We start from the raw sequence: 23722 nt of genomic DNA on the forward strand, positions 1-23722 counted from the left end.
CAAATATAAGAAATTATCGAACAATTACTCCAATGTTTCATTTCATATGTAATATGTATTATGTCGAACAACTATTCCATACAAAAGCATCGTATACAGTAAAATGCATTTACTGTACCCCACATATTTATCCCCACTATATTATAAGCTCTTTGCTCCAATATTTTTCCAAGTGTATAAAGACAACAATCTTTCCAAATTTCAGCAAGTTCCCCTGAGCCACGCAACTGCCCGTACCTCGGCAAGTTCACAGTAACCGGCGTGAACCGAAACCAGCGTAACATCCGTGAGAGTCGTAGAAACCAGCACCAAGACGGGGTGAGACGCGACAGGGAGAAGGTTCGACACGCCCAAGAGCGTAGTCAGGAGGACCGCCGAAGCCGGAAGCTGGATTTCGAGGCGGAGAAACGTCGCGCGAACAACGAGTACTTGGTCCACGAGCGAATGGGCAGACGAGCCAGGTCGAATCGCAACAGCAGAAGTCATCGAGATCACAGCCTCGAAGAAGCGTCCTCGAAGCGTAGTCTGGACATCGAGGACCTCTTACTGGAGCGCTCGTGGTCGAAGGTGAGAAGATCGGACGTACAACGAACGACCGAGATTGCTACAAGGTCGAAGGTCAGGAAGACGCGAGACCTTGAAAGAACGCGCAAGAAAACGAAGAGAAGCCCGAAAATGGAGGATTTCCGGGTGGACGCGGACGATTTCGCGATAATCAGGCAATTCTGGACGACCGATTTCGACGACGATGGATCGAGCATCCTGGACGTTCAGGACGATTACTTCGGCGATTACCCGGACACTGCGGACCTCCCCAAAAAGAGGTCCGACCTGCAGGAAATGACGTACGAGGTTCTCGGTAGGACGAGGAGAGACGTCGAGGAGTTGGACGATGGTTCCTTTGAAAAGAGAGAGAAAAGGGAGGAGGATATTTCGAGATGCAGCTCCGAAGTCACTACTATCACCATTGGGTGCTCTACCGCAGACAGAATGGAGTTCCAGACGGACTGCGTCGAAGACAACGCGATTGGTGAGTGACATCTCTTGGAAAAAATTATCTGGTTGATCTGAAGATCGTCTTAGAAATGTTTCAAATTTTATCCGATAGCCTGATCGAAACTTTGATTTGCTTTGTGGTATTAAATATTTAGCTCTGCTGGTTAGATAATGAACGTTTAATAGAATTTTACTGTATTCGAGAAGTTGGATTGTTTTTTAATCTTTACTGTACACCAAACTCCATCGAAAGTTCAGGCTTCATCTTCTCTAGCTCATTAATCTCTACGCGTTCCTTTTACTAGTTATAATTTTAAGAACTTCTATTTTAAAACGTTTAAAGAATATTTGACATTTTTTAAGACGTAATGTGATAAATTAAATGTGACAGTTGTTCGAACAAATTTCTATACGTGGAGTAAAAGGTAAAACAGTAAAGGTGTCTGACATGATATTAACCCTCGGATGGCGGTTTCTAAGATACCTTTTATCGGTTATCTTGTAAATGCGAAAGGTATTTATACGGAGTTACCTTAATTAGACCATCGCCTGCGTTCGACCATTACTGTACTTGACACGCATAAGTAATTATCGCCGTGTGATAGGCAAAACAGTTCCCTTTTTTCCTTCGCAGGTATATTTTAATGAGTCGTATCCTTCACTTCTGCAGTGTTAACATACTTATAAATAACATATTCTAGAATTCCAGTTTCATTTCACAATCGTTTAAATTCGAATTTTCCTCACAAGACGCAGTATCTTGCACGGAGAATTTAAGGGCGCAATAATTCAAACCCCGTTTGATATCTGATGAGAGAATCGCAGGGTTGGGTCACGATAGACCTTGGCGGTGCCATCCGAGGGTTAAAATCCGTTCAAGGATCGCAATCCATTCAACGACGTCCGAAATGTCTGAATTATCAAGAGTAGGAAGTCTCGAGACTCGTCGATAATTAAAATCGCATTAACGATAGAGCGCCGTGCAGTGTACAGGGTGTCTCGCAAAATGCGAGTAAAAACTCCAGCAACTCCGTTTAATAAGCTAACACGGTAACTTAAAAATTGAAAGAGATTTAAATGTTGAAGAGTCCATGTTTGATTCTTCAAGGTCTAAAGTAAGTAGTGAAAAGCTCTTGGCTCTACTTGTTTTCGACCCAGTACATTTGAATGACCCCAACAACTCCTTGAAAGCACTGCAAAGAACCATTAAACTATTCTTCTGCTACTGTATTATAATGAGCAAAGGGTCCCGCAGCAAAAGTGCATTACCCGATGGCTCGCTCGGTTTTCGCGTCCAGAATCGCCGCGGTCCCGTCAGCGAGCATTTCGCAGCGAGACACCCTGTAGATCCGTTTGATCGTAACAGCAGTCGAGCTTTTATTTCGCCGGCATTCAGCCCCGAAGCTTGTCAAAGTTTATTTAAAGGATAATGGCACTCGAGGGGGTAACGAGCGGCTCGAGATACCTCCCACCATTATCCTGAAAGTTGGTTCGTTCCGTTGGAGTTCGGGTAAGGAGGACGGCCGCTTTCTCTTTCGCAGCTTACTCGTGCCACGGTAGATGGTTCGACGCCGAGGGCACCCAGTTCGTGATCGCCACCCAACTGGCGCCAGGCACCACCTGGACCAACGAGAACAACAGACCTCAACCCTATAGGAACAGCCGTAGATTGTGCTTCATGTACAAAGAAAGCGGCGGAGTTGTCAGTTTGACTGCCAGCGAGGTGGCCTGTCAAAGAGGGATACCCCCGCCGCCTCCGATGTTGGCCTTCAACGTTACCAGCACCGGTGAGTACCTCGTCTTCTCCCTCTTCTTCCTTCTCAACCACTTCGAGTTCTCGAGCATCCTTACCGAGTCTTCGCGAACCTAACTGTTTTGTGTTCGACCACTTTGTCTAGTCTAGACGTTTCTACCAAACGACGCAGTGCATCCACTTACACTTTGTAATTTTGGCTAACAAACCGTGATAGACATTTTCAAACATCTCTTCACTGTTTTATATAAAATTACCTTAGTTTCGCAAATCATGAACAACCTTTTGAAGTATCTAATTAAACATTAGAGTTAGAGTATGCACTGTTGAATTTTCATTTAGTATGCTTTCGTAAAGATTTCGAAGATAGAATTCTTGAATTATTATTGAAGTGAAGTTCGGGTATAAAGAAACGTAAAATTGTTACAGGTCAATGCATGGAAGAGAACAGGGGCTTCGTTGCTCGATCGACGTACCTGATGATCGTCATCCTGACGGCGGTCGTCGCGATATACAGGTGATTCTAATCGAACGGAACGATCTCGCGACCGTTAAACCAACCTTTGTAATCTACATTACTGGACACCGTGCTTGGGTGACGAAACAAGGTGGTACACGTGTATAAAAAAATCTATATATATATTATATATATACAATCGCCTTGGTCGCGAGTCACCGAAGAGGATCGGTCGAGCGTGCGGGCCAGCAGGGAAGAGACTGCTCGAAGAGAAGCTGAGATCGATTCCTTGGGATCGAACGCTCGTGTCCGTAGCTCTTGCTAGCCTCTCTGATCCGTCGGGTGAAATTCGTGCTCGTAGCAGATTATTTCATTGAACGGGCGCGGAAGAAAAACAGAGGACAACCCTGAAGAAACAAAGAGAGTGGTCTAGTCGAGATTGGCGTTCCTTCCAGAGGACAGGTTATACACTGTGATTCCGATTCGACACCCAGCTACAGCGACTGTACTCGTCTGTAATAAAGAGACAACAGACGAAACTCTTGATTCTTTCCGTGTAAGAGGTGGTCCCGCTTCGTCCAGGCTCACCGACACACGGGAGAAATAAGAGGATGGAAGGTCGTCGGTGTATCCGATCAAGATGAACGTTTTCTGGATAGGAGGAAAAAAGGTTGGAAGAAAGGATGCCGTTGAAAGGAAGTTCCGGAAGTAGTAGGAGGAACTGTTTGTTCCTGGACGAAGTTCGAGAGTAGCGGGGGCTCGTGATTCGAGCGCGAATTTCCCCTGGCCAGTAGGTTTTTTTACCGATGTAGCTCGTAGGCACTAGCTAATTAAAAATCAGGTAAAGCTAACGAAGTACATTACACGACGTTTCGTTTTCTTTTCATTTTTATTTCCTTTTTTATTGTATGGTTAGACCATATCACGAGCGAGATTACGGCGCACGATCGATCGGGCTCTCGAGAACAGTTGAGTCTCGTTTTTTAGTTAGTAAGACGATCGACCCCCCTGGTGGTCGATATCTTTTAAGGTAGATACTACGTAGGGAATAAGCTTTAATAAGGGAAAGCGAGGAGAACGGTTTACACGGCAAATATGTTTTGCATCGGATTCCCTTCTTTCTTTGCGTCGAGCACACTGTTCAGCGAGTGTATCGTGTATTTTGTAAGCTGTAATTATAACACTGTTTAGATAAAGGGGATGTAGTGTGCTCGAGAACGCTCGAAACATTTGCGATGCTTTCACTCCATAACCAAACTGAATTCGTACATTTTCAAAACGATTTAATCGACTCGAATTAATCGACACTTTGGCTGCAGATATTTAAGGGTTAATCTTTTTATATACCTTCTTTACGTGGATGTTCAACAGTTACATTGTTCCTTACCCTTTAATTTCTTGCTAATTTAAGACAAGATAAAGTGACGCAGAACCAGAAGAAAGAAAGTACTTCAGGTTTAAGTCCGAATTAATCCGAACATCATCAGAGTGGTAATTGGAAGCCATAGTGTCGAATGTTAAATCCATAAGCAAACAGATGCAGTTCCATCCGATTGGATCTAAACTCGCCTCGAATGGGTTTTTTGGGCAACGCAGACAAGCCCCAGGCGAAATTCAATTACCACGCAAAATATTAGCGAACATATTAAAGGTTGATTGCTCTGCAGCTGTTATGTAATAGCTACAAAGGGCTGTTAGCCGTGTTATAGCTGAATGTATGCCGTAACTATTATATAATAGCTGTAATAGCCGTTGGCTGTTTTAATAGCCAACCGACGATAAGAGGCGAAGGAGAAAACGTATTTCAAAGCTTTTCCGGCTAACGAAGCTTGTGTTATTTTTCTATCGTATACGATTACAAACAAAAAAAGGAATGGACAATGGCGTCGCTCGTTCGCGATGTTTCGAGCGTTCGAAATAAAAAATGCTCGATAGTTTGGGTTTATTCAAAATACGAGGGTCATTCAATAAATAGAGACAAACAAAAGTAGCTTTCAAATGGTTTTCTCCGATGAATGTAACAATTTGTGAGCTTTTCGTATAATCCCTTTCTCGTAACTAAACTATTGTTTCGTTACTTAATTGGTTTTTCAATCACTTTTGGATATTCACAAATTTTCCGAACTCTCGAATTCAGAAATTTTTAACAGAGGAGTTGGAAAAAAAATTAGCTAGATCTAACCTCAGCAAATGACTTCGGACTGCGTCGATATCTTCAAAATTAAAATAACAGTGTTTTATTCATCTAATATTTGAAGTTAATTAAAAAGCACGAATATCCATTGATCAAACAATTGTCTATATTTAACAAGAACAATATATGTTTTAGAAATGGCTGTTCTCTAACTACGACCGTTTGCCTTTTAAATTATTGAATGATCTCCACTTGTACAGGTGAAAATTGCTGCCGGGTAAAACGTTCTTTGAGAGCGATCGCGAAAGGTGAGAGACTACAGATGAATTTAGATTCTTAGATAATTTCTGTAAACTAGTTTCTGCAACTTTCGTATAAATTTGAATACATTCACACATCAAAGTATAAGTTGGCCCTGCTTTACCGAGGAAATTCCTTCAAGAAAATGAAGAATGTTGACGTGTTATCGACTCTTACAGAGTGTTTCTTTGAAGGATTAAATCGAAGTATACAAGTATATAGTCTCATAACTGTATGTCCCTGAAATGGGGGGTAGCTGACGAGATTCTGAATAAAATTTCCCTTTGCAAAAATGGGATACGAAGCTTCGTATTTGAATTATTAAGGAAAAACGCGGACCAATCAGAGCGCGAGGATTACACCCGCGCAGCCATTAGATTTGAGGCTGTCGCTCTCGCGTCTGCGCATGCGTCTCAGCCAATAGGCTCGAAGCTGCCGCTCTCGCGTCTGCGCACGTGTCTCAGCCAATAGGCTCAAAGCTGCCGCTCTCGCGTCTGCGCACGCGTCTCAGCCAATAGATTCGAAGCTGTCTCGCGTCTGCGCGCATCGCGCTCTGATTGGTCCGCGTTTTTCCTTAATAATTCAAAAACGAAGCTTCGCACCCCATTTCTGCAAAGGGAAATATTATTCAGAATCACGTCAGCTACCTACCATTTCAAGGACCTACACTAATTGTGACCCTGTGTTTTACAGTACTTATCCAAGAGTTTAAATTCGTCTTCATATTGACACCAACTGTATACACGGAGAAGAGCGTGTCAAAGTGTTAGAGAGATAATTCAATGCAATACAATCGACTCGAGTAGTAGAATTATTTGGAAGAAGGGAGAGAAGAGAGACATTAAGGAAGATTCAGAGCCCATAAATTCCATATTGCTTTTTTAATCGAAAAATGTTTCATCCACGAATTCCATACATCCGATTCCTATGGTTTTACTTCTGTACCAGAACGTCAGACTCGATATACAAAAAGACTATATCGTTCAGTCCAGTAAAAGCTGTGTAAAAGCAATATAAAAACTGTTTGTAAACATGGGTTTGAAATTTAAAAACGTTTAAACGAATGCTATCATGTTTTTCATTTTCCAACGTGTGTTTTCCTTTCAAATAAACAAGAAAACTGTTTCGTTTAATAGAGTTATAAATTCAGAAATTAAACTTTTTCCAGCTTACATTTCTTGCAAAAAGGAGACACTTTGAAGTTTCATTTGCTTATGTTTTCATATGTGGGTAGAAATATTTGCTTCGTAAACGTTTGAATATAGGCACTAAGCTTTTTTTCAGTTTGTTATAAATACACGTATCTAGCAATTGACTGATTAAGGGAAACAGGAGATACGCAATAATTGAGCGATGGATAACGTTCAGATATCAAGTGCGACTCACCCCGATTTTAGTTTTATTATTATATCGACAATAATTTGTTGCCACGATCGCAGATTACCCTCTGAGTTATATCCGGTGTTCTCGATATGAAACGTTCTATCGATTGCCAGAGATTCTGAAAACGGCTAAATATTAATGCAAATATTTCTGGTATTTCAAGAACAATACACCGGCCGTTTCAACGATTCAATTAACTTCCATCCAGGGAACGGACAACGATGGGCAATTTCAAACGGCAGCTAAATTTATTTTCATCGCCACTTCCAGGATATCGGTGTTCCTCGGACCCGTTCCGCTTTTAACAGTCCCGAGCCCGTTTATCGATTTCAATAAATGCCACCACGGTTTCACCGCGACGGGAAAATCAAGTTGTGATACGAATAACATCGCCCGGAAATGAGGTGATATTTTGTTGATACGTGGCAACGCTCGAAAAACTACCGACCAATTATAGCTTTCGGTCTTCTCGTTTCTATCGTATTTACAGAATATTTCATTTCTCATCTTCGGTACATTTTTCGAGAACTTATCTCTGGAGTACATTTTTTATCTGGAAGACTTGGTACATTTTTTTCTCTGGAGAACTTGGTACTTTTTTTCTCTGGAGAACTTAGTATATTTTTTTTCTTTGGAGTACTTGGTACATTTTATAATTCATTCCATAACAGAATATCGACTATCATATAATTATCCGATAGACAAAGTCTTCATGTGAGAAGCGTCACATGACTTGTATCGTATTAACAGAAAATTTTATTCTTCAAATCTTTGGTACATTTTTTTCTCTGGAGAACTTGATACATCTTATAATTCATTTCATAAATAAATATCGACTATCACATAATTATCTGATAGACAAAGTCTTCATGTGAGAAGCGTCACATGACTTGTATCATATTAACAGAAAATTTTATTCTTCAAATCTTTGGTACATTTTTTTCTTTGAAGAACTTGACACATCTTATAATTCATTTCATAAATAAATATCGACTATCATATAATAATCTGATAGACAAAGTCTTCATGAGAGGAGCGTCATATACCTTCAGTTTCAATATTCTTGAACAAGTTCCAATTTTTACAAACAAATTATTAAAACATACACAGGTTTTATGAATCATAAATTTCTTTAAATCGTTGACATAATAAGTAATGAATATAAATTGTCATGAGACGATAAATAAATCGAAAGGGGAAGAACTAACGGCCAGACGGCCGAACCTGTAAAGTGTAAAATTGTAACTGTGATGGATTCCACGTGCCGTCGTAACAGAGCCACAAATTCCCCTTTCTTTTTTACGTTCCTTCCAGATTTGCTCTGAATCTTCCTTACTATGATATTGGTCGTTTTCGTTTTTCTTTACCACGCGTCGAAGAGAAGTCTCGAGGAAAGATTCCTTCGGAAACGATTATTCGAACGTAGATTTATCGATGGAACAGCGGGAAGTTGAAAGGCTATATCGAGAATATTGAGAGACAAATTGGCCACTTGTTCGACCGGAAGAATAAAAGGGTTGTGTCAGATATTTTATTCCTTGCAAATTCCTATCGATTGAAATAAAATATTTTTAACGAATTACGAGCTTCATGTATGTTTAACCCTTTCGTTGTGTACACGATTGAAATTACAGGTTACAGATTTTTTGGACGCCATAATGAAAGGGTTAAAAAACCTATTGCGAGTTAGCCACTTTCTGTACCACAAATGTAGGTATATACAGGTACTGAAACATTGAATTGAATGGGTGTTTACACACTGCGACGAGCTATAGAGTACATAGTGTGAAAGCAGCGACTGTGAGGGCGCCACGAGCATGGACGCTTTAGATCTACGGGTGCTTTCACACTACAACGCGTTTATAGCACAAAAGATGGCGTCAGTACATTTTAAAAACTGCAGAAGTAGCTTCTGACGGAAGGTAAATTACGAATTCGACCTATTCGTAAATATTTTCTGTAGTGTCACTTGAGTCGATCAGAAAGGGTGTCTTGTACACACACAATGTTAACGACCATGTTAATTTGACATAGAATAAATGTAGTAAAGTAATAGTGACTATTGAATTTCTTCCATCAAGATGGTAGTAGTCGAATAAGAGAGTGGTCAATTTGAAAGATGCGAACCCGAGACCGAAGGAATTTTTCCGCAGACCTTCGAGGCGCTAACGTAAGCAATAAACTCACGCAACGGCTCAACCGTGTACGAAGGATGTTGCGTGTCACGAGAAGCTGTTGTATACCAGAGATGTTCTATTATATTGGTTTGTCCAATCGGGGATTTTCGTGACAGCGAAAAGAGGAAGGACAGAGAGAAACCGAGACAAGTGGATACGGACCGATCGATCGCGAGATAGAACGCTACGATATTATTGTAACTAATACAGAGTCTATATTATATTATTGTACAAGCGCATCTTTGTAATAATTAACCCGAACCGAGTGACGAGAGGAGACGAGAAAAAAAATGGGGGATGAAAGAGCAATGAGGCACGCGATAGAAGAGTACGCAACAGTAGACGACGAACGAAGCGAAATAAGAAAGAGACGCTAAGAGAAAAAAAAGATAAAAAAATGAAAGAAAAGCGTGAAAGCGAATAGAGAAGTGAAGCATAAAAGAAGCCAATCGCTATTTTAACACTTTTCCAATCGCGGTCAACGTAGTTTTTACGCCGTTACGCTTTCCTTCGTGTTCAGTTTACGACGCGGACGAGGATGGGCCTGTGATCCTTGGAAATTCCGCTCGTAACAAAGAAAAATCCTCGTAGCCACAGATTCCTTTATCCCAAATCGATCCCTTCTCTTCTCCACCCTCCTGTTTTTACCCTCTCTATTTTTATACTTTCAAGGTTCTGCTAATTTCTATTCCTTGATGGTTCTGACAAGGAGAGGTACAAAATTATGTCCTTCATTTTAATGAGCTTTTGCATTTTTACCAGGGATGAACAGATCTCTAGGATCTCTAGAACTGCCCTAGAGTTACTAGAACTGTTAAAGTAATCTCAACTACTGTGGCTTTTAATTTTTTTAAATAATTGAGCCTATAGATCTAGTATTTTCATACATTTTGCAATTTCAAGCTATGATAATACAACCCTAAAATTGTGAATTTATATGTCCGGGGCCTGGAAAGCTATATGTACGGCCCTGACCGTGACATGTTTCATGAACATGGCTCCCAGTGAATATGGTAATTTGGAAGATAATGACATTATGGTTTTAGTTGTAATTACAGCTCACACAGATAATTGTCGAAAATGAAGTAAACAATTCAATTTCCTTGTGCAATTGAAAGCAAAATTTGCAAATACGTTTCACAATTATTTACACAAATTATGCGAATGAACAAAAGTAATTTACTTGTAATTTGTGATGAACAATCATTACAATTTAAGAAATATTAACTGTACATTAATTGACTGTATGTTAATTCTTGATTGTAACATTTCAAACTTGAATATTTTCCCGCGCTTTGTAGATTTGAAATGTCACCGCTAGATGGTGCAAGATGGACAATGTAATAATTCAGATTACCGTAGTTCATAAAAAATAGATGAACTTCTTTGAGGTATCTAGGGTAGAAATTATTGATTTGAAATTTCCAAAATGTTGATAAATTTGCAAATAAAAGTAGAAGCCACAAAGATGTTGCAAACTTTCAATAATTGAAATTACTATAATTTATGAAAGACACAAGTTAGCGCAGAAAGCTAATTTTTTAAATGATTGAGTTGAATGAAGAAAGAAATTTTAGAGAATTGAAAAATTGGAAAAAAATTATACAAAATGTCCCTGTAGCCTTACGTTCCTGATTTCCTTATGTCAACGTAAAATTTGTAAACCGCGAAAAACAGCATGGAGTACAATGTGAATTATACAGGGACATTAATAATAGTATAATTTATTATGGTTGAAAAGCTCATTAAAATCGTGGGATATAAGGAGAGCTGGCGTTGCACGCTCGAAAGCGTCGCGCAAAAAACCCCTCTTTGAAAAAGCTCGCGTAAGAAAGGAAAAAAAGGAAGAGAAAAGTGAAAAGAGGCTTGGCCTTTTTTCGTCGAGAGGAAAATATCGAAGCGTAGAGAAAATGTCCGCGCGGTATGCGGTGGATCAAAGGCTCCTCTCTCAGAGGCGTCCATTTAATCGAGCGAAAGACGCTCCTTTTCAACAACCTTCTCGGAGAAGAGGTATCGTTCCGATCGATCGATCGACTTTCGTTAGGCTTCTCGACGAGTAAACGTCGTCGCGAGATCGACGAATTAACGAGCCACGGAACCGTTCTTTTTCCTCTTCTCTTAATTTCATTTTTTATTTTCCGTTCGTTTCCTCGGTAGTCGCCACCTAGCGGTTAGAGACATTGAACGATTAGCACCTTAGACGCCGTAACTTGTACCTAAGTGAAATTGCAGCGTATTTAGCGTAACCATAAGGTGAAACATAGCTCTTAAGGATTACTCTAGCCTGATAGGGGTGATAAGCTCATTGTGACAGCAATCAGATGCCCCGCGGTCGAATCGTGAATCCTTTTCTCCTTTCGAGCACGTTTCACGATCGACCATCTCTTCTTGCGAAATGAACCTCGATTCTGCCTTGGAGCGTACTTGGAAAAATGGAACACGAATTTGCATCGATCGAACAAACGCATTAATCTTTGAACGTTCCCTACGTTTAATATCACAGTCTCCATGATACCAATGATACATCGTGATAAATCACCTACAGCTTGCTTCAAAAGTGGCTCTCTTCAAAAGTACCAAACATAATGTCTTTTATAAAAGTATCAAACGTATCGGACATATGTTTTTTATCAAACATAAAAAACATTTTCAAACGTATCTATGCTATCAAATTTTTTTCACAATTTCAAGTATTAACATAAGTTAACATAATGATACTATGGTTCAAGTATTAATATAACAGAAGAAGAGGCAACAGAAGAGACAAAATGGCAGCTCAGAATAACAATGTAACATCATACCTCTTTATGTCATTATTGCCTCTGCTTTTACATCTTAACCCTTTGCACTCTGCTGTCCTCTTTGAGGGAACATTTTAAATGGCAAGATAAACTTTCGGAGTGCAAAGGGTTAATACCCCAAAATTATAAAGAAAATTTTACCTTACACCTAAATTATCTTTCAGATTTGTTATATCTTTGAAGCCACTATTAAGCTATCGCCTCAGAAACCACAAGATGACCTTATCCCTCAATATTTCATGTAAAGTTGCAGAGTTTATTTCTTCGAACATTTGAAGTACGGTTACGGTAGCAAAAGTCAAACATTAGAGAAGTGCAAATATCCGGATTGAGGATTTCAATAGAAAAGCCCGTAGAGCGACCTGTACGAGAGATCGAAATTCTGGAAGTTCGGCGGTCGCTTCCCACCATCACCGCAAATTACCGATTCAATGACCAATCAGGTTTGCAGAATTATACAAGTTCGATGTTCCACAAACCACAACCTTCCGATAAGAAAGTCGCTAAGCAGCTTGTTAAATTGTTGAATAATCGATTTCATTTTCTCCGTAGTATTTTATCTGTTAGACGAAATCGTGCGGGATTTCTGCGCATCTGTCACCTCAAGTGACACACACGCGATTATTCAATTTTTCAATTTAATCCAATTCACTACTTGTTAGTGCGATTACGGCGTTTTGCGCTGCTCTTTCTTTGAGGAAACGGAAAGGTATTTGGGAAGTTGATGATTTGGGTATTCGGAGATTAAGGTGGTGATTTTGGGGTGCAGAAATTTGGGGGGTTGAAAGTTTGAGGAGTGGGAGTTTTGAGAATGTGGGGATGGAGGGTAGTTAGAATTTGGGATTCGGGAGTTTGAAAGGGTGGAAATTTGGGGTGCCGGAATTTTGGGAATTAGGGAGTTGGAAATTGGAGAGTTTGGGGAATGCAGGAATTGGGGATTTGAGAATTTGGGAATTTGGAAATTTGGGGAGTGGAATTTGGGGAATGTGGAGTCGGAGGGTAGTTGGAATTTGGGATTCGGGAGTTTGGGAGGGTGGAGATTTGGGGTGTTGGAATTTTGGGAATTAGGGATTTGGAAATTGGAGAGTTTGGGGAATGCAGGAATTGGGGATTTGAGAATTTGGGAATTTGGAAATTTGGGGAGTGGAATTTTGGGAATGTGGAGTCGGAGGGTAGTTGGAATTTGGGATTCGGGAGTTTGGGAGGGTGGAGATTTGGGGTGTTGGAATTTTGGGAATTAGGGATTTGGAAATTTGAGAATTTGGGGAATGCAGGAATTGGGGATTTGAGAATTTGGGAATTTAGAAATTTGGGGAGTGAAAGTTTGGGAACGTGGAGTCAGAGGATATTTGGAATTTGGGATTGGGAAATTTGGAGGGGTGGAAATTTGGAAGGGTGGAAATTTGGAAGGGTGGAAATTTGGGGTTTTGAAAATTTCAGAATGAGGGATTTGGAAATTGGAGAATTCGGGGAATGCAGGAATTGGAGATTTGAGAATTTGTGAATTTGGAAATTTGGAGAGTTGAAAATTTGGGAATGTGGGGATCCGAGGTATTTGGAATTTGGGATTTTAGAAATCAGAAACTTGGAAATTAGAAAGCTCGGGGAATGCAACAATTACGAATTTGAAAATTTGAGAAGTTGAAAATTTTTAAATACTGAAATTTGTCAAAGAAAGAGAAGAGCAACCAAAGCATCCTAATTTCCAATGAAAGCTCCCAAAACTCCCAACGAAAAGCACCCAATAATGATCCCGAAAAAGGATGGTGGCAAGGGCCGTCCGTATTCTATTATTTTCGATTTGTTCGACACAAACAACGCCGAGGGATTTGATAATTATCAGAGCATCCCCAAACATCGTTACCGACCGACCGCCTACGCTCGCGCCAGCCAGCCTCTCGTCAAACATTATGCGCTCCGCTTAATGAGATTGATGCAATCGGCCGACGCATTTAATCCAGTTAATTTACATTGGGTCCTAATATCGCACGCGAATATTCCGCTAATGCAGTCGATAATGAGAAACAGAAAATTGCTTGCACAACCACCATCATCATCACTCTTCGTGTCCCGCCTAGCCTGATGATCGTTCTGCTTGCAAATTGCGTGTCCTATGTTTTTCTTCTTTTTAATTCATCCTACATCGTCGACAGAATTACGAAGGAAATTTGATCAGAAAAATACGTGGACGTTTGTTAGCTTTGGATCGTGAAATTTATTGAACCTGTGTCAAAAACAGAATGCGAGGTTAACGATTTTATGGGACCCGTCTAATGAGATTACGGGATTACTATGGCTGCCGCGGTTTATTATTCTCGTGAATTATGCGCAGTTCTTGAATATTCTTTGTCGCTGCTGTCACTGGACTTCGGGATTGGACACTTGGCAAAACGCGAAATAATTACGTATATTCGGGGCTGAAATTGATATAAATGTAATCCTAGATTACGGACGGAGAGTCTAATTGGAGGGTGATTAATTTGGAAGGACATATTTTACCTGGTTTGATTGTCTACCCCTTTTGCTGCCATCTTTGATCAAAATATGTATAATGTTTTATGGTCACAGATATGAAATTACAAATTGTTTGACATTACAAATGTTACGGTTTGTGTTTCTGTATATTGTTTGTTATACATTTATATGCAGTTTGAGTTTGGGGTTGCATCTTGATTAAAGAGGGAGAAGCACCTTTCAAGTAAGATCTTCACCATCCTTGAAGAGGTTAAATTAAATAATCTGTAAATTCTTTTAGACATCCGAAAGAAACTGTATTATTATGTAGTGTAACTACATTGTTATACAAGTATTATTTTGTATTTATTTTATTTTGCACCTGTGCACCACAGTCACTAATACAACAGTATATTTTTAACACGTGTCGAAGAAGAATTTCTCTTACGGTAAGGAATAATAACGAAAGGGTTTATTAGTCGATACATCAAGAGGGTGATTCTGGCTTGTCTCGAAATTCGACCCATCCCCTAACGCAACCCTTAATGATACGTGACGCATGCAGTTCGATTCGTCGTTCAAAGATTAGAAAGGCATATGGGGACGAACCCTGGCCCACCCTGTGTTCGGACTATTCCCCGTGTACGCTCCAGCGAATCGAGGAGGTTTTCAATCAAGGGACAATCATCCCTCGACGAGCAATCGAACCTTTTTATCAAATCATCAGCGGCCCGTCGTCGTTTCCCTTCTTCGGGCGAAACGTCAATGGCCGATCATCGAACAACGACGAGAATACTTTATCGCGACGGGGGTTTCTACGGAGCAATATACTGAGAGTGTGTGCGCGAGAGGGTATGAGAGAGATAAAGATGTAAGGGATGAAATTCGAGGGCTGGAATACCGCGACAAAGGAGGCAATATTTTCTGCGGACACAAAGCATACCAATCTTTCCGATACTTTGCTACGTGAATTCTTAATAAATAATTGTTATCGCTGTTGCAACCTTGAGGCGCAATAATTGCAATGTTCGATGATTGCAAATATTTTTTGTTCTTCGGTGAAAGTCACGAACGATTGAAAGCATGTTATCTTGAAATCCTTCGAAGGTTTGAGAATCTTTGGTCCACTTTGAATTTCTTCTTAAGCATGAATTATGGTGTCAGAATTTTCGAAACATTTATTTAGAACATGTCAAAGGACTTCAACCCCTTTCGAGATTACGAACTTATTTAACCCTTTGTTCAATTTATTTGATGTGTCAGTCAAAACTGACTGTACATAGATATAATCTTTAAACAAACAGTAAAAATTAAAATTTGAATATTTTATATTCAACGATCTTTGACAATGCATGTATAGTTGGAAATTTTTAATTGAAGAGTATTAAAAATTTTAGTAAAATCTGTTATATCTAACAGGCTCATCAAAGTACAAGGGGTTAATGATCTTTGACAATGCATACAATATAGTTGGAAATTTTTAATTGAAGAGTATTAAAAATTTTAGTAAAATTTGGTATATTTAACAGACTCATCAAAGTACAAGGGGTTAATGATCTTTGACAATGCATACAATATAGTTGGAAATGTTTAATTGAAGAGTATTAAAAATTTTAGTAAAATTTGATATATTTAACAGACTCGTCAAAGTACAAGGGGTTAATGATCTTTGACAATGCATACAATATAGTTGGAAATTTTTAATTGAAGAGTATTAAAAATTTTAGTAAAATTTGTTATATCTAACAGACTCATCAAAGTACAAGGAGTTAATGAATACAAAATGGAGCTCATAAAAATTTTCAAAATTGTCGAAATCTTTCGTTCAGAATAAAAATAAGAATCCCAAAAAATTAGCGATAAAAGAGCTTGGAAGATTATCGAATCACCGTAATAATTATTTAAAATAATTGAGCTCATAAAAATTTTCAAAAGTGTCGAAATCTTTCGTTGAGAATAAAAATAAGAATCCCAAAAAATTAGCGATAAAAGAGCTTGGAAGATTATCAAATCACCGTAATAATTATTTAAAATCAAAGTCTTGTTTGTGAAAAATTTCAACAAGGTTCGAACGAAGAGGAAATTTGCGAAGCATGTCCGAATTGTAAAAGCGAAATGAATGCCCGCTCAGAATGTACCCTCGCGCGACGAAGGTTCCAATCTGCTGTAACGTGCCCCGAACCGGGCCCTTGTTGTACGATTACGCACATATTAGGATACGCATGTATATAGATATACATAATATTATATACTACATTATATATTGTCGCGTACTGTATGTGTAATTTTGGAACTCGTGAGAAGTGTCGCATGTGAAACGCAGTTGCGTGTTTATTTGGACGACGAGACCGCGGGGCAATGGCGAAACGAAAGAAAACTACGTGTTTCGATTCGATTTTAACATTTAAACAGCTGGTTGATTGGACAAACAGAATTTTCTGTGTTTCTATGTTTTCTAATTGAAGGTCGCGGATTTTTGATGATGTTTGAAGGTACTTTTGGGTATTTAAGTATAATACGAGGTGTTATATTAGCACGGAAGCTCTGTGAAGATGAAGAAGGAGATGCTGGAATAATAAGAGAGCTGATATTCGTGCAATTTATTGAGGTCTACAAAGTATAAACCACGTGGTGTATAAAATTCACAGACTAAAGATCACAAAATTTATATTTATTTCATAGATTTCGAATCGAAAGTGCATAAACATCCACAAGCTAGTTATCGTTCGGTAAAACTTTACAGTAATGAATGCATTACAGAAATGAATGGAAAAGGTACATATGGAAGCTCGATATTTTCCTGCGCTCGGGGCTCTGCAATATAACAGCAATTTACGAAGAGTCAATTGTAAACATGAAATTACTCGATCAATCATTAAATGAATAATGCACCTACGTGAAAGGTTCGCAATCTGGGAAATTATCCAGCAGGAATATATCGAGACTCTGTCATATTCGAATAAGAAATCTCCTGACTAGAAAAGGTAATCGTAAAGAGAGGAAAAATGTAATTAAATTTGTCTAAAAGTGGTTCCTTCTAATCTTTCGATTATAATATATTTTTAAAAGTACTCGTTTATGCAGAGTTTTATTCTTCTTACGCTTCGTACAAACTTCGTAATTCTATAATTACGATACTGTATTCGAAATAATTTTGTATAAAAAATGACGGTATCATAAAAACAGTTCCTCCCGCGAAAATATCTATAAAAATGACGAGTCCAAAGGATAACATCCAACCAGTCGTTTAAGTGTTAATTAAATCGATCCGTGCGATCGGTGATCGAGGGACGACAGGTGCACGATCATCCCTTTCCAACATCCATGAACCCCAGTAGACCATCAAACTCACAAAAGAGCCTTCATCGATTAATCGTAGATGTATTTCACGAGAATGATTCATGAAGAGTTCGTTTAAGTCACAGTCAGACCACGAGGTAAAAGCGTGTCATTCCTTATTTAACTGATCAAGCCGATTGAGGACATTCCTGCCAGTAAATTCGCATCCACGATCGATCGTATCATTTTTCTGAGGCAGCGTAAAAACTTGCCTTTGAGGGAAGAGTACTGAAACGGTTTAATAGAATGTCGATTTACTGGTTGACAGTTATGGAGAATGCAATCAGAAAGGAGGAGAGCAAATCTGGTCTCTAGAGGTAACATGGCAATTGAGGGTGCAGAACCATTTGTTGATTTTCAGGGGTTTGGACAATTTGAAAATTTGAAATCAGATATAAGGAATTTGGGAATTTGGGAATTTAAGGAGTTTAGAATTTGAGGAATTTGGGATTCGGGAATTTGTGGATGGGGATGTAGAAATTTGGGACGTGTGAATTTAGGGGTGTAGGGATTGAGGGACGTAGGTATTTGGGGATCTGGGAATTGGGGGACGTAGGTATTTGGGGATTTGAGAATTTGAGGGTTTGAGAATTTGGAAGCTTGAGAATTTGGGAGCTTGAGAATTTGGGAGCTTGAGAATTTAGGAACTTGAGAATTTGGGGGTGTAGGGATTAGGGAGCGTAGGTATTTGGGGATCTGGGAATTGGGGGACGTAGGTATTTGGGGATCTGGGAATTCGGGGGTTTGAGAATTTGGAAGCTTGAGAATTTGAAAGCTTGAGAATTTGGGAGCTTGAGAATTTGGGAGCTTGAGAATTTGGGAGCTTGAGAATTTGGGAGCTTGAGAATTTGGGAGCTTGAGAATTTGGGGGTGTAGGGATTAGGGGGTGTAGGTATTTGGGGATCTGGGAATTGGAAGACGTAGGTATTTGGGGATCTGGGAATTTGGGGGTTTGAGAATTTGGAAGCTTGAGAATTTGAAAGCTTGAGAATTTGGGGGTGTAGGGATTAGGGGGCGTAGGTATTTGGGGATTTGAGAATTTGGAGGCTTGAGAATTTCGGAGCTTGAGAATTTGGAAGCTTGAGAATTTAGGGGTGCAGGGATTCAGGGACATAGGTATTTGGGGATCTGGGAATTGGGGGACATAGGTATTTGGGAATTTGAAAATTTGGAAGCTTGAGAATTTGGACGCTTGGGAATTTGGAAGCTTGAAAATCTGGAAGCTTGAGAATCTGTGGATGTGAGAATTTGGGGATTTGAGAATTTTACGACCTTGGAATTTGGGGATCTGGAAATTTAACGACCGTGGAATGAAAAAAGTACATCATACAAATATCATACTTTGTTAAAGAAATATAATTTGTTAACATAATATGTATTAATTTTTTTAATTTCAATTATCTACAACTGCTCCATTCATAAAAAGAAGATAAAACTTTTAGAGACTAATTGTCAGTATCCAATATCTGCTTCATAACGACAAGCTATATCAATACTGTTAACCTGACGCTATCAATGCGTACTCTTAGCATCCTCCGCCACTAAAACCGCACTAATGACCTATTAACAAAAATGCATAAAGACCCCGATAAGCGATCGTTTGATGTTGAAAATCATTGTTCGAGCCGCTAATTTAGCACTTATCTCCGTTTGCGAGCACGTCGCGAGCAATTCAGCGGCGGGCATAAACCATCGATCATTAGCCGACACGAGGAGGAGGTTTAATCGCGTCGAACGATTCAATTTGACGAGTCGAGCGTGTGGAGTAGATGGATCGGCTCGGAATCGCGTTTCTGGCCTGGCTCTATTACGACTTTTCAACGCACTGTGCGTTGCCAATGGCATTGAATCAACGATGCGTCGCGGCTCTGTAATCGAGTACGATTAAAGGTCGACACGCGATCGCTTCTCGGTACGATAATTCGTTGGAAAACCAACAGAAACGACAAATCGAAACCTCGTTGGCCAGAAACATGTGTCCTTTTTTGCTGCACTAAACAACCTAACTCGTTGTCCAACATATTAACAGGTTGGTCAAAAACCTGTCCTTTTTTGCTGGACTAAATAACCTAACTCGTTGTACAACATATTAAGAGGTTGTTCAAAAACCAGTCCTTTTTTGCTGGACTAAATATCCTAACTCGTTGTACAACATATTAAGAGGTTGTTCAAAATCTATGTTCTTTTTTGCTGAACTAAACAACCTAACTCGTTGTCCAATATATTAAGAGGTTGTTCAAAAATCTATGTTCTTTTTTGCTGAACTAAATAACCTAGCTCGTTGTCCAACATATTAAGAGGTTGGTCAAAAACCTGTCCTTTTTTGCTAAACTAAATAACCTAACTCGTTGTACAATATATTAAGAGGTTGTTCAAAAATCTATGTTCTTTTTTGCTGGACTAAATAACCTAACTCGTTGTCCAACATATTAACTGGTTGGTTAAAAATCTATGTTCTTTTTTGCTACACTAAATAACTTAACTCGTTGTACAACATATTAACTGGTTAGTTAAAAACCTGTGTCCTTTTTCACCAGACTAAATAACTTAACAACTCAGCAACTTAACAATTGTACAACTTATTAACAGCTTAAATGACATGACTTACTGATGACACAGGATTTGTTTGTAAAAATGTAAGACTCATCAACAATATCATTATTACAAACACAATTCAAGTAAAATTCAATGTGAACAAAATGGTGGACCTCCATTAAGATACGTCACATATGATCATATAAGGTAACCTCTCTGTTAAAGATAATATTTCTAAAGCAACTGTAAGAAAAGATTTCTTCAGTGTATAATTAATCAAGATCTTTGTTTAATCATCACGGGCCATATATGACACTTGCTCTTCTAAAAGATGAATCATTAATAGAAATATTTTGAATACACTGTTCAAACCTAACCTAACATTTGCACACATATGATGCAGTCTCACTATGTACAATGATGTTGTCTTTTTAATGAAATACATTTTAGAAAAAATGTCAGCTTCAAGGTTTCATAACGACATAACTTTTTGACCAATCCTATAGTTTCGAATATCGTTCGTTTATAAATGTGAAGTACATAGCCAAGCTGTTAATTTAATTTATTTTTGACCTTCAACAAATCTGTTCCTACTTATCACCACATCTAAAATTGTATTAGAGTCTGAAGTTTTAAACAGTCCAAAATTTTTGAGGGGTCAAAGCGAAACTAAGCAAATAATTGCTTAAGAATTTTAGTTTTGTAAATATCGAAGCCTTCAAGTTCCTACAAGTCCTAAAAGTATCTAACCTACCTAACGCTTGCAAGAAAATGGTGAAAGTCTCAGAAATAAGCTTCCCTCCAAAATCCCTGAATTCCTAAAATTCCCTGCGAATTTGGACCTAAGCCAAATTATGATCGTGCCCCGATCGCTCCTATTGCCACATTGCGAGAAAAAGGTAAACGCATTATCCGATAAGAGAGAAGATTAAAGCGTAAGAAAAAGAATTAATTGTAGTCTTTGTCTGGATGAGTGACGAAAAAGCAATATTGCGTGAAGGGTGTGCGTGTGTAATCGAATGTGAAAGCAAAGACACGGAGAATGTCGGCGGGAGAAAACGAAAGGGAGAGAAACTTTTTGCAAATGATAAGTGTGTAAGCTACCTGTGCCTTGTAACAAACTATGTATGTATATACGTATTATATACACATGGTCACACGAGGAAGACGAAAGAGTACATTGCATACTACACATGTAACACGTAAAAACTCTCACGTTAATCTTATTGTATTTAAAAAAGCGAAAGGTTGCCGTCTCTTCTGGAACGCGGCAAGGAAAATCGAGAAAACCCCTCTCAGAATTTTCGTTCAGCGACAAGCTCGAGGATGAAGACACGAACGAGATGACGGGAAGATGCGAAACGTGTAACGAGGATAACAAAAACGAATAAAAAACACACAGAAGCAAAAGAGAGAACGGGATAAAAGTTGTTGATAGGAACAGAAACAAAAAAAATAACAAACAAGATGAAAATAGCAATAATCGAATCTCAGACTGAATTATTAAACGGGAGAGAAATAAGTGAAAGAGAATCGAATATTAACAACCTGCAATCTTTGTTGTCGCGGCGAGCGACGCGCGAGCGTGTTAATTATTATAAATACTGTTACACAGTGTCTTGCTACATTGGGGAGATTAAAATAAAATCTCGAAGCTCGAATATGGATTGTTTTATTTATACCCCTTCTTCCTTTAATTTTCCTTTCAAGTATGTTGCGATATTTGCAGATCTGGAGGATCTGGAGAACGTGTTAGGGTTACGGTAGAGTCTAGATTTTTAGAATTTGGAGATTTTAGGAAACGGAGTTTGGGGATAGGGGATGTAGACATTTGGGATGGGTGAATTTGGGGGTGCAGGGATTAGGGGACGTAGGTATTTGGGGACCTGTGAATTGGGAGACGTAGATATTTGGGGATCTGGGAATTGGAGGACGTAGATATTGGGGGACATGGGGAATTTGGGGATTTGAGAATTTGGGAGATTGAGAATTTCGGGATGTGGGAATTTGGGAGTGTGAGAATTCGGGGGGTTGAGAATTTGGGGGGTTGAGAATTTGGGGGTTTGAGAATTTGGGAGCTTGGGAATTTGGGAGATTGAGAATTTGGGAGCGTGAGAATTTGGGAGCTTGAGAATTTGGGGGTTTGAGAATTTGGGAGCTTGGGAATTTGGGAGATTGAGAATTTGGGAGCGTGAGAATTTGGGAGCTTGAGAATTTGGGGGTTTGAGAATTTGGGAGCTTGGGAATTTGGGAGATTGAGAATTTGGGAGCGTGAGAATTTGGGAGCTTGAGAATTTGGGGGTTTGAGAATTTGGGAGCTTGGGAATTTAGGGATGTGAGAATTTGGGTGCGTGAGAATTTGGGAGCGTGAGAATTTGGGAGCGTGAGAATTTGGGAGCGTGAGAATTTGGGGATGAGAGAATTTAGGGGTTTGAGAATTTGGGGGTTTGAGAATTTGGGAGCTTGGGAATTTGGGAACTTGGGAATTTGGGAGATTGAGAATTTGGGAGCTTGGGAATTTGGAAGCTTGGGAATTTGGAAGCTTGGGAATTTGGAAGCTTGAGAATTTGGGTGCGTGAGAATTTGGGAGCGTGAGAATTTGGGAGCGTGAGAATTTGGGGATGAGAGAATTTAGGGGTTTGAGAATTTGGGGGTTTGAGAATTTGGGAGCTTGGGAATTTGGGAACTTGGGAATTTGGGAGATTGAGAATTTGGGAGCTTGGGAATTTGGAAGCTTGGGAATTTGGAAGCTTGAGAATTTGGGAGCTTGAGAATTTGGGAGCGTGAAAATTTGGGGATGTGAAAATTTGGAAGCTTGAGAATTTGGAAGCTTGGGAATTTGGAAGTTTGAGAATTTGGAAGCTTGAGAATTTGGAAGCTTGAGAAATTGGGGCTCTGAGAATTTAACGATCTTGGAATTTAGGGATCTGGGAATTCAACGCCCTTGTATCACGTGTGAGGATCACGGTAGAATCTAAGTTTTTAAGGACAGGAATTTTTAGATATACAAATTTTGGTATTCATTCCTTTTGGAGTCTAGGAGATTTGGAATGAGAGACTTAAAACCAGAATTTCGTGATTTAGGGATTTTCTGATACATGGGGTTTGTAGTATATCTAGGTCCTTTGTCTAGGTTAGGTTATATTAAGCTTGAGGCTAGGGATTTCAGCAATTGAAGACCTATTTGAAGTTATAGGAATGTGAAGACCAAGAGGCTTCAAGATGAAGAAAAGGAATTTCGATATTTGGAGATCGCAAAATATAGAAATTTGTAAATACAGAAGTACAGTAATTTACGATGTCGAAATATGAAAAATTAGATCTTTGAATATTTGACAATTCAAGAACTATAATTTGATACCTTGACAATTGAAAAATTAAAAATTGAAGCGA

The 23722-nt window shown here is 39.1% G+C and overlaps 1 protein-coding gene and 1 long non-coding RNA gene across 8 annotated transcripts in view; one reads left to right on the plus strand and one right to left on the minus strand.

The window, feature by feature from the left end:
• LOC100877240 (uncharacterized) overlaps nucleotides 1-21990 on the plus strand; it is a 340218-nt gene extending 318228 nt beyond the window's left edge. For all 4 annotated transcript variants that reach the window (XM_012298927.2, XM_012298930.2, XM_012298933.2 and 1 more), the window contains 3 exons: nucleotides 206-1030; nucleotides 2538-2783; nucleotides 3179-21990. In XM_012298927.2, coding sequence (XP_012154317.1) covers nucleotides 206-1030; nucleotides 2538-2783; nucleotides 3179-3270 — 1163 coding nt within the window. In that variant the 3' untranslated portion in view covers nucleotides 3271-21990. The remainder of the gene's footprint in view (nucleotides 1-205; nucleotides 1031-2537; nucleotides 2784-3178) is intronic.
• The window catches only part of LOC143264984 (uncharacterized), a 436316-nt gene that overhangs the window by 381985 nt on the left and 30609 nt on the right, over nucleotides 1-23722 (minus strand). The gene's annotated exons all lie outside the window — the stretch shown is intronic.

This window comes from Megachile rotundata, chromosome 1 (assembly GCF_050947335.1).
Source record: "Megachile rotundata isolate GNS110a chromosome 1, iyMegRotu1, whole genome shotgun sequence".
Taxonomy (NCBI): Eukaryota; Metazoa; Arthropoda; class Insecta; order Hymenoptera; family Megachilidae; genus Megachile; species Megachile rotundata.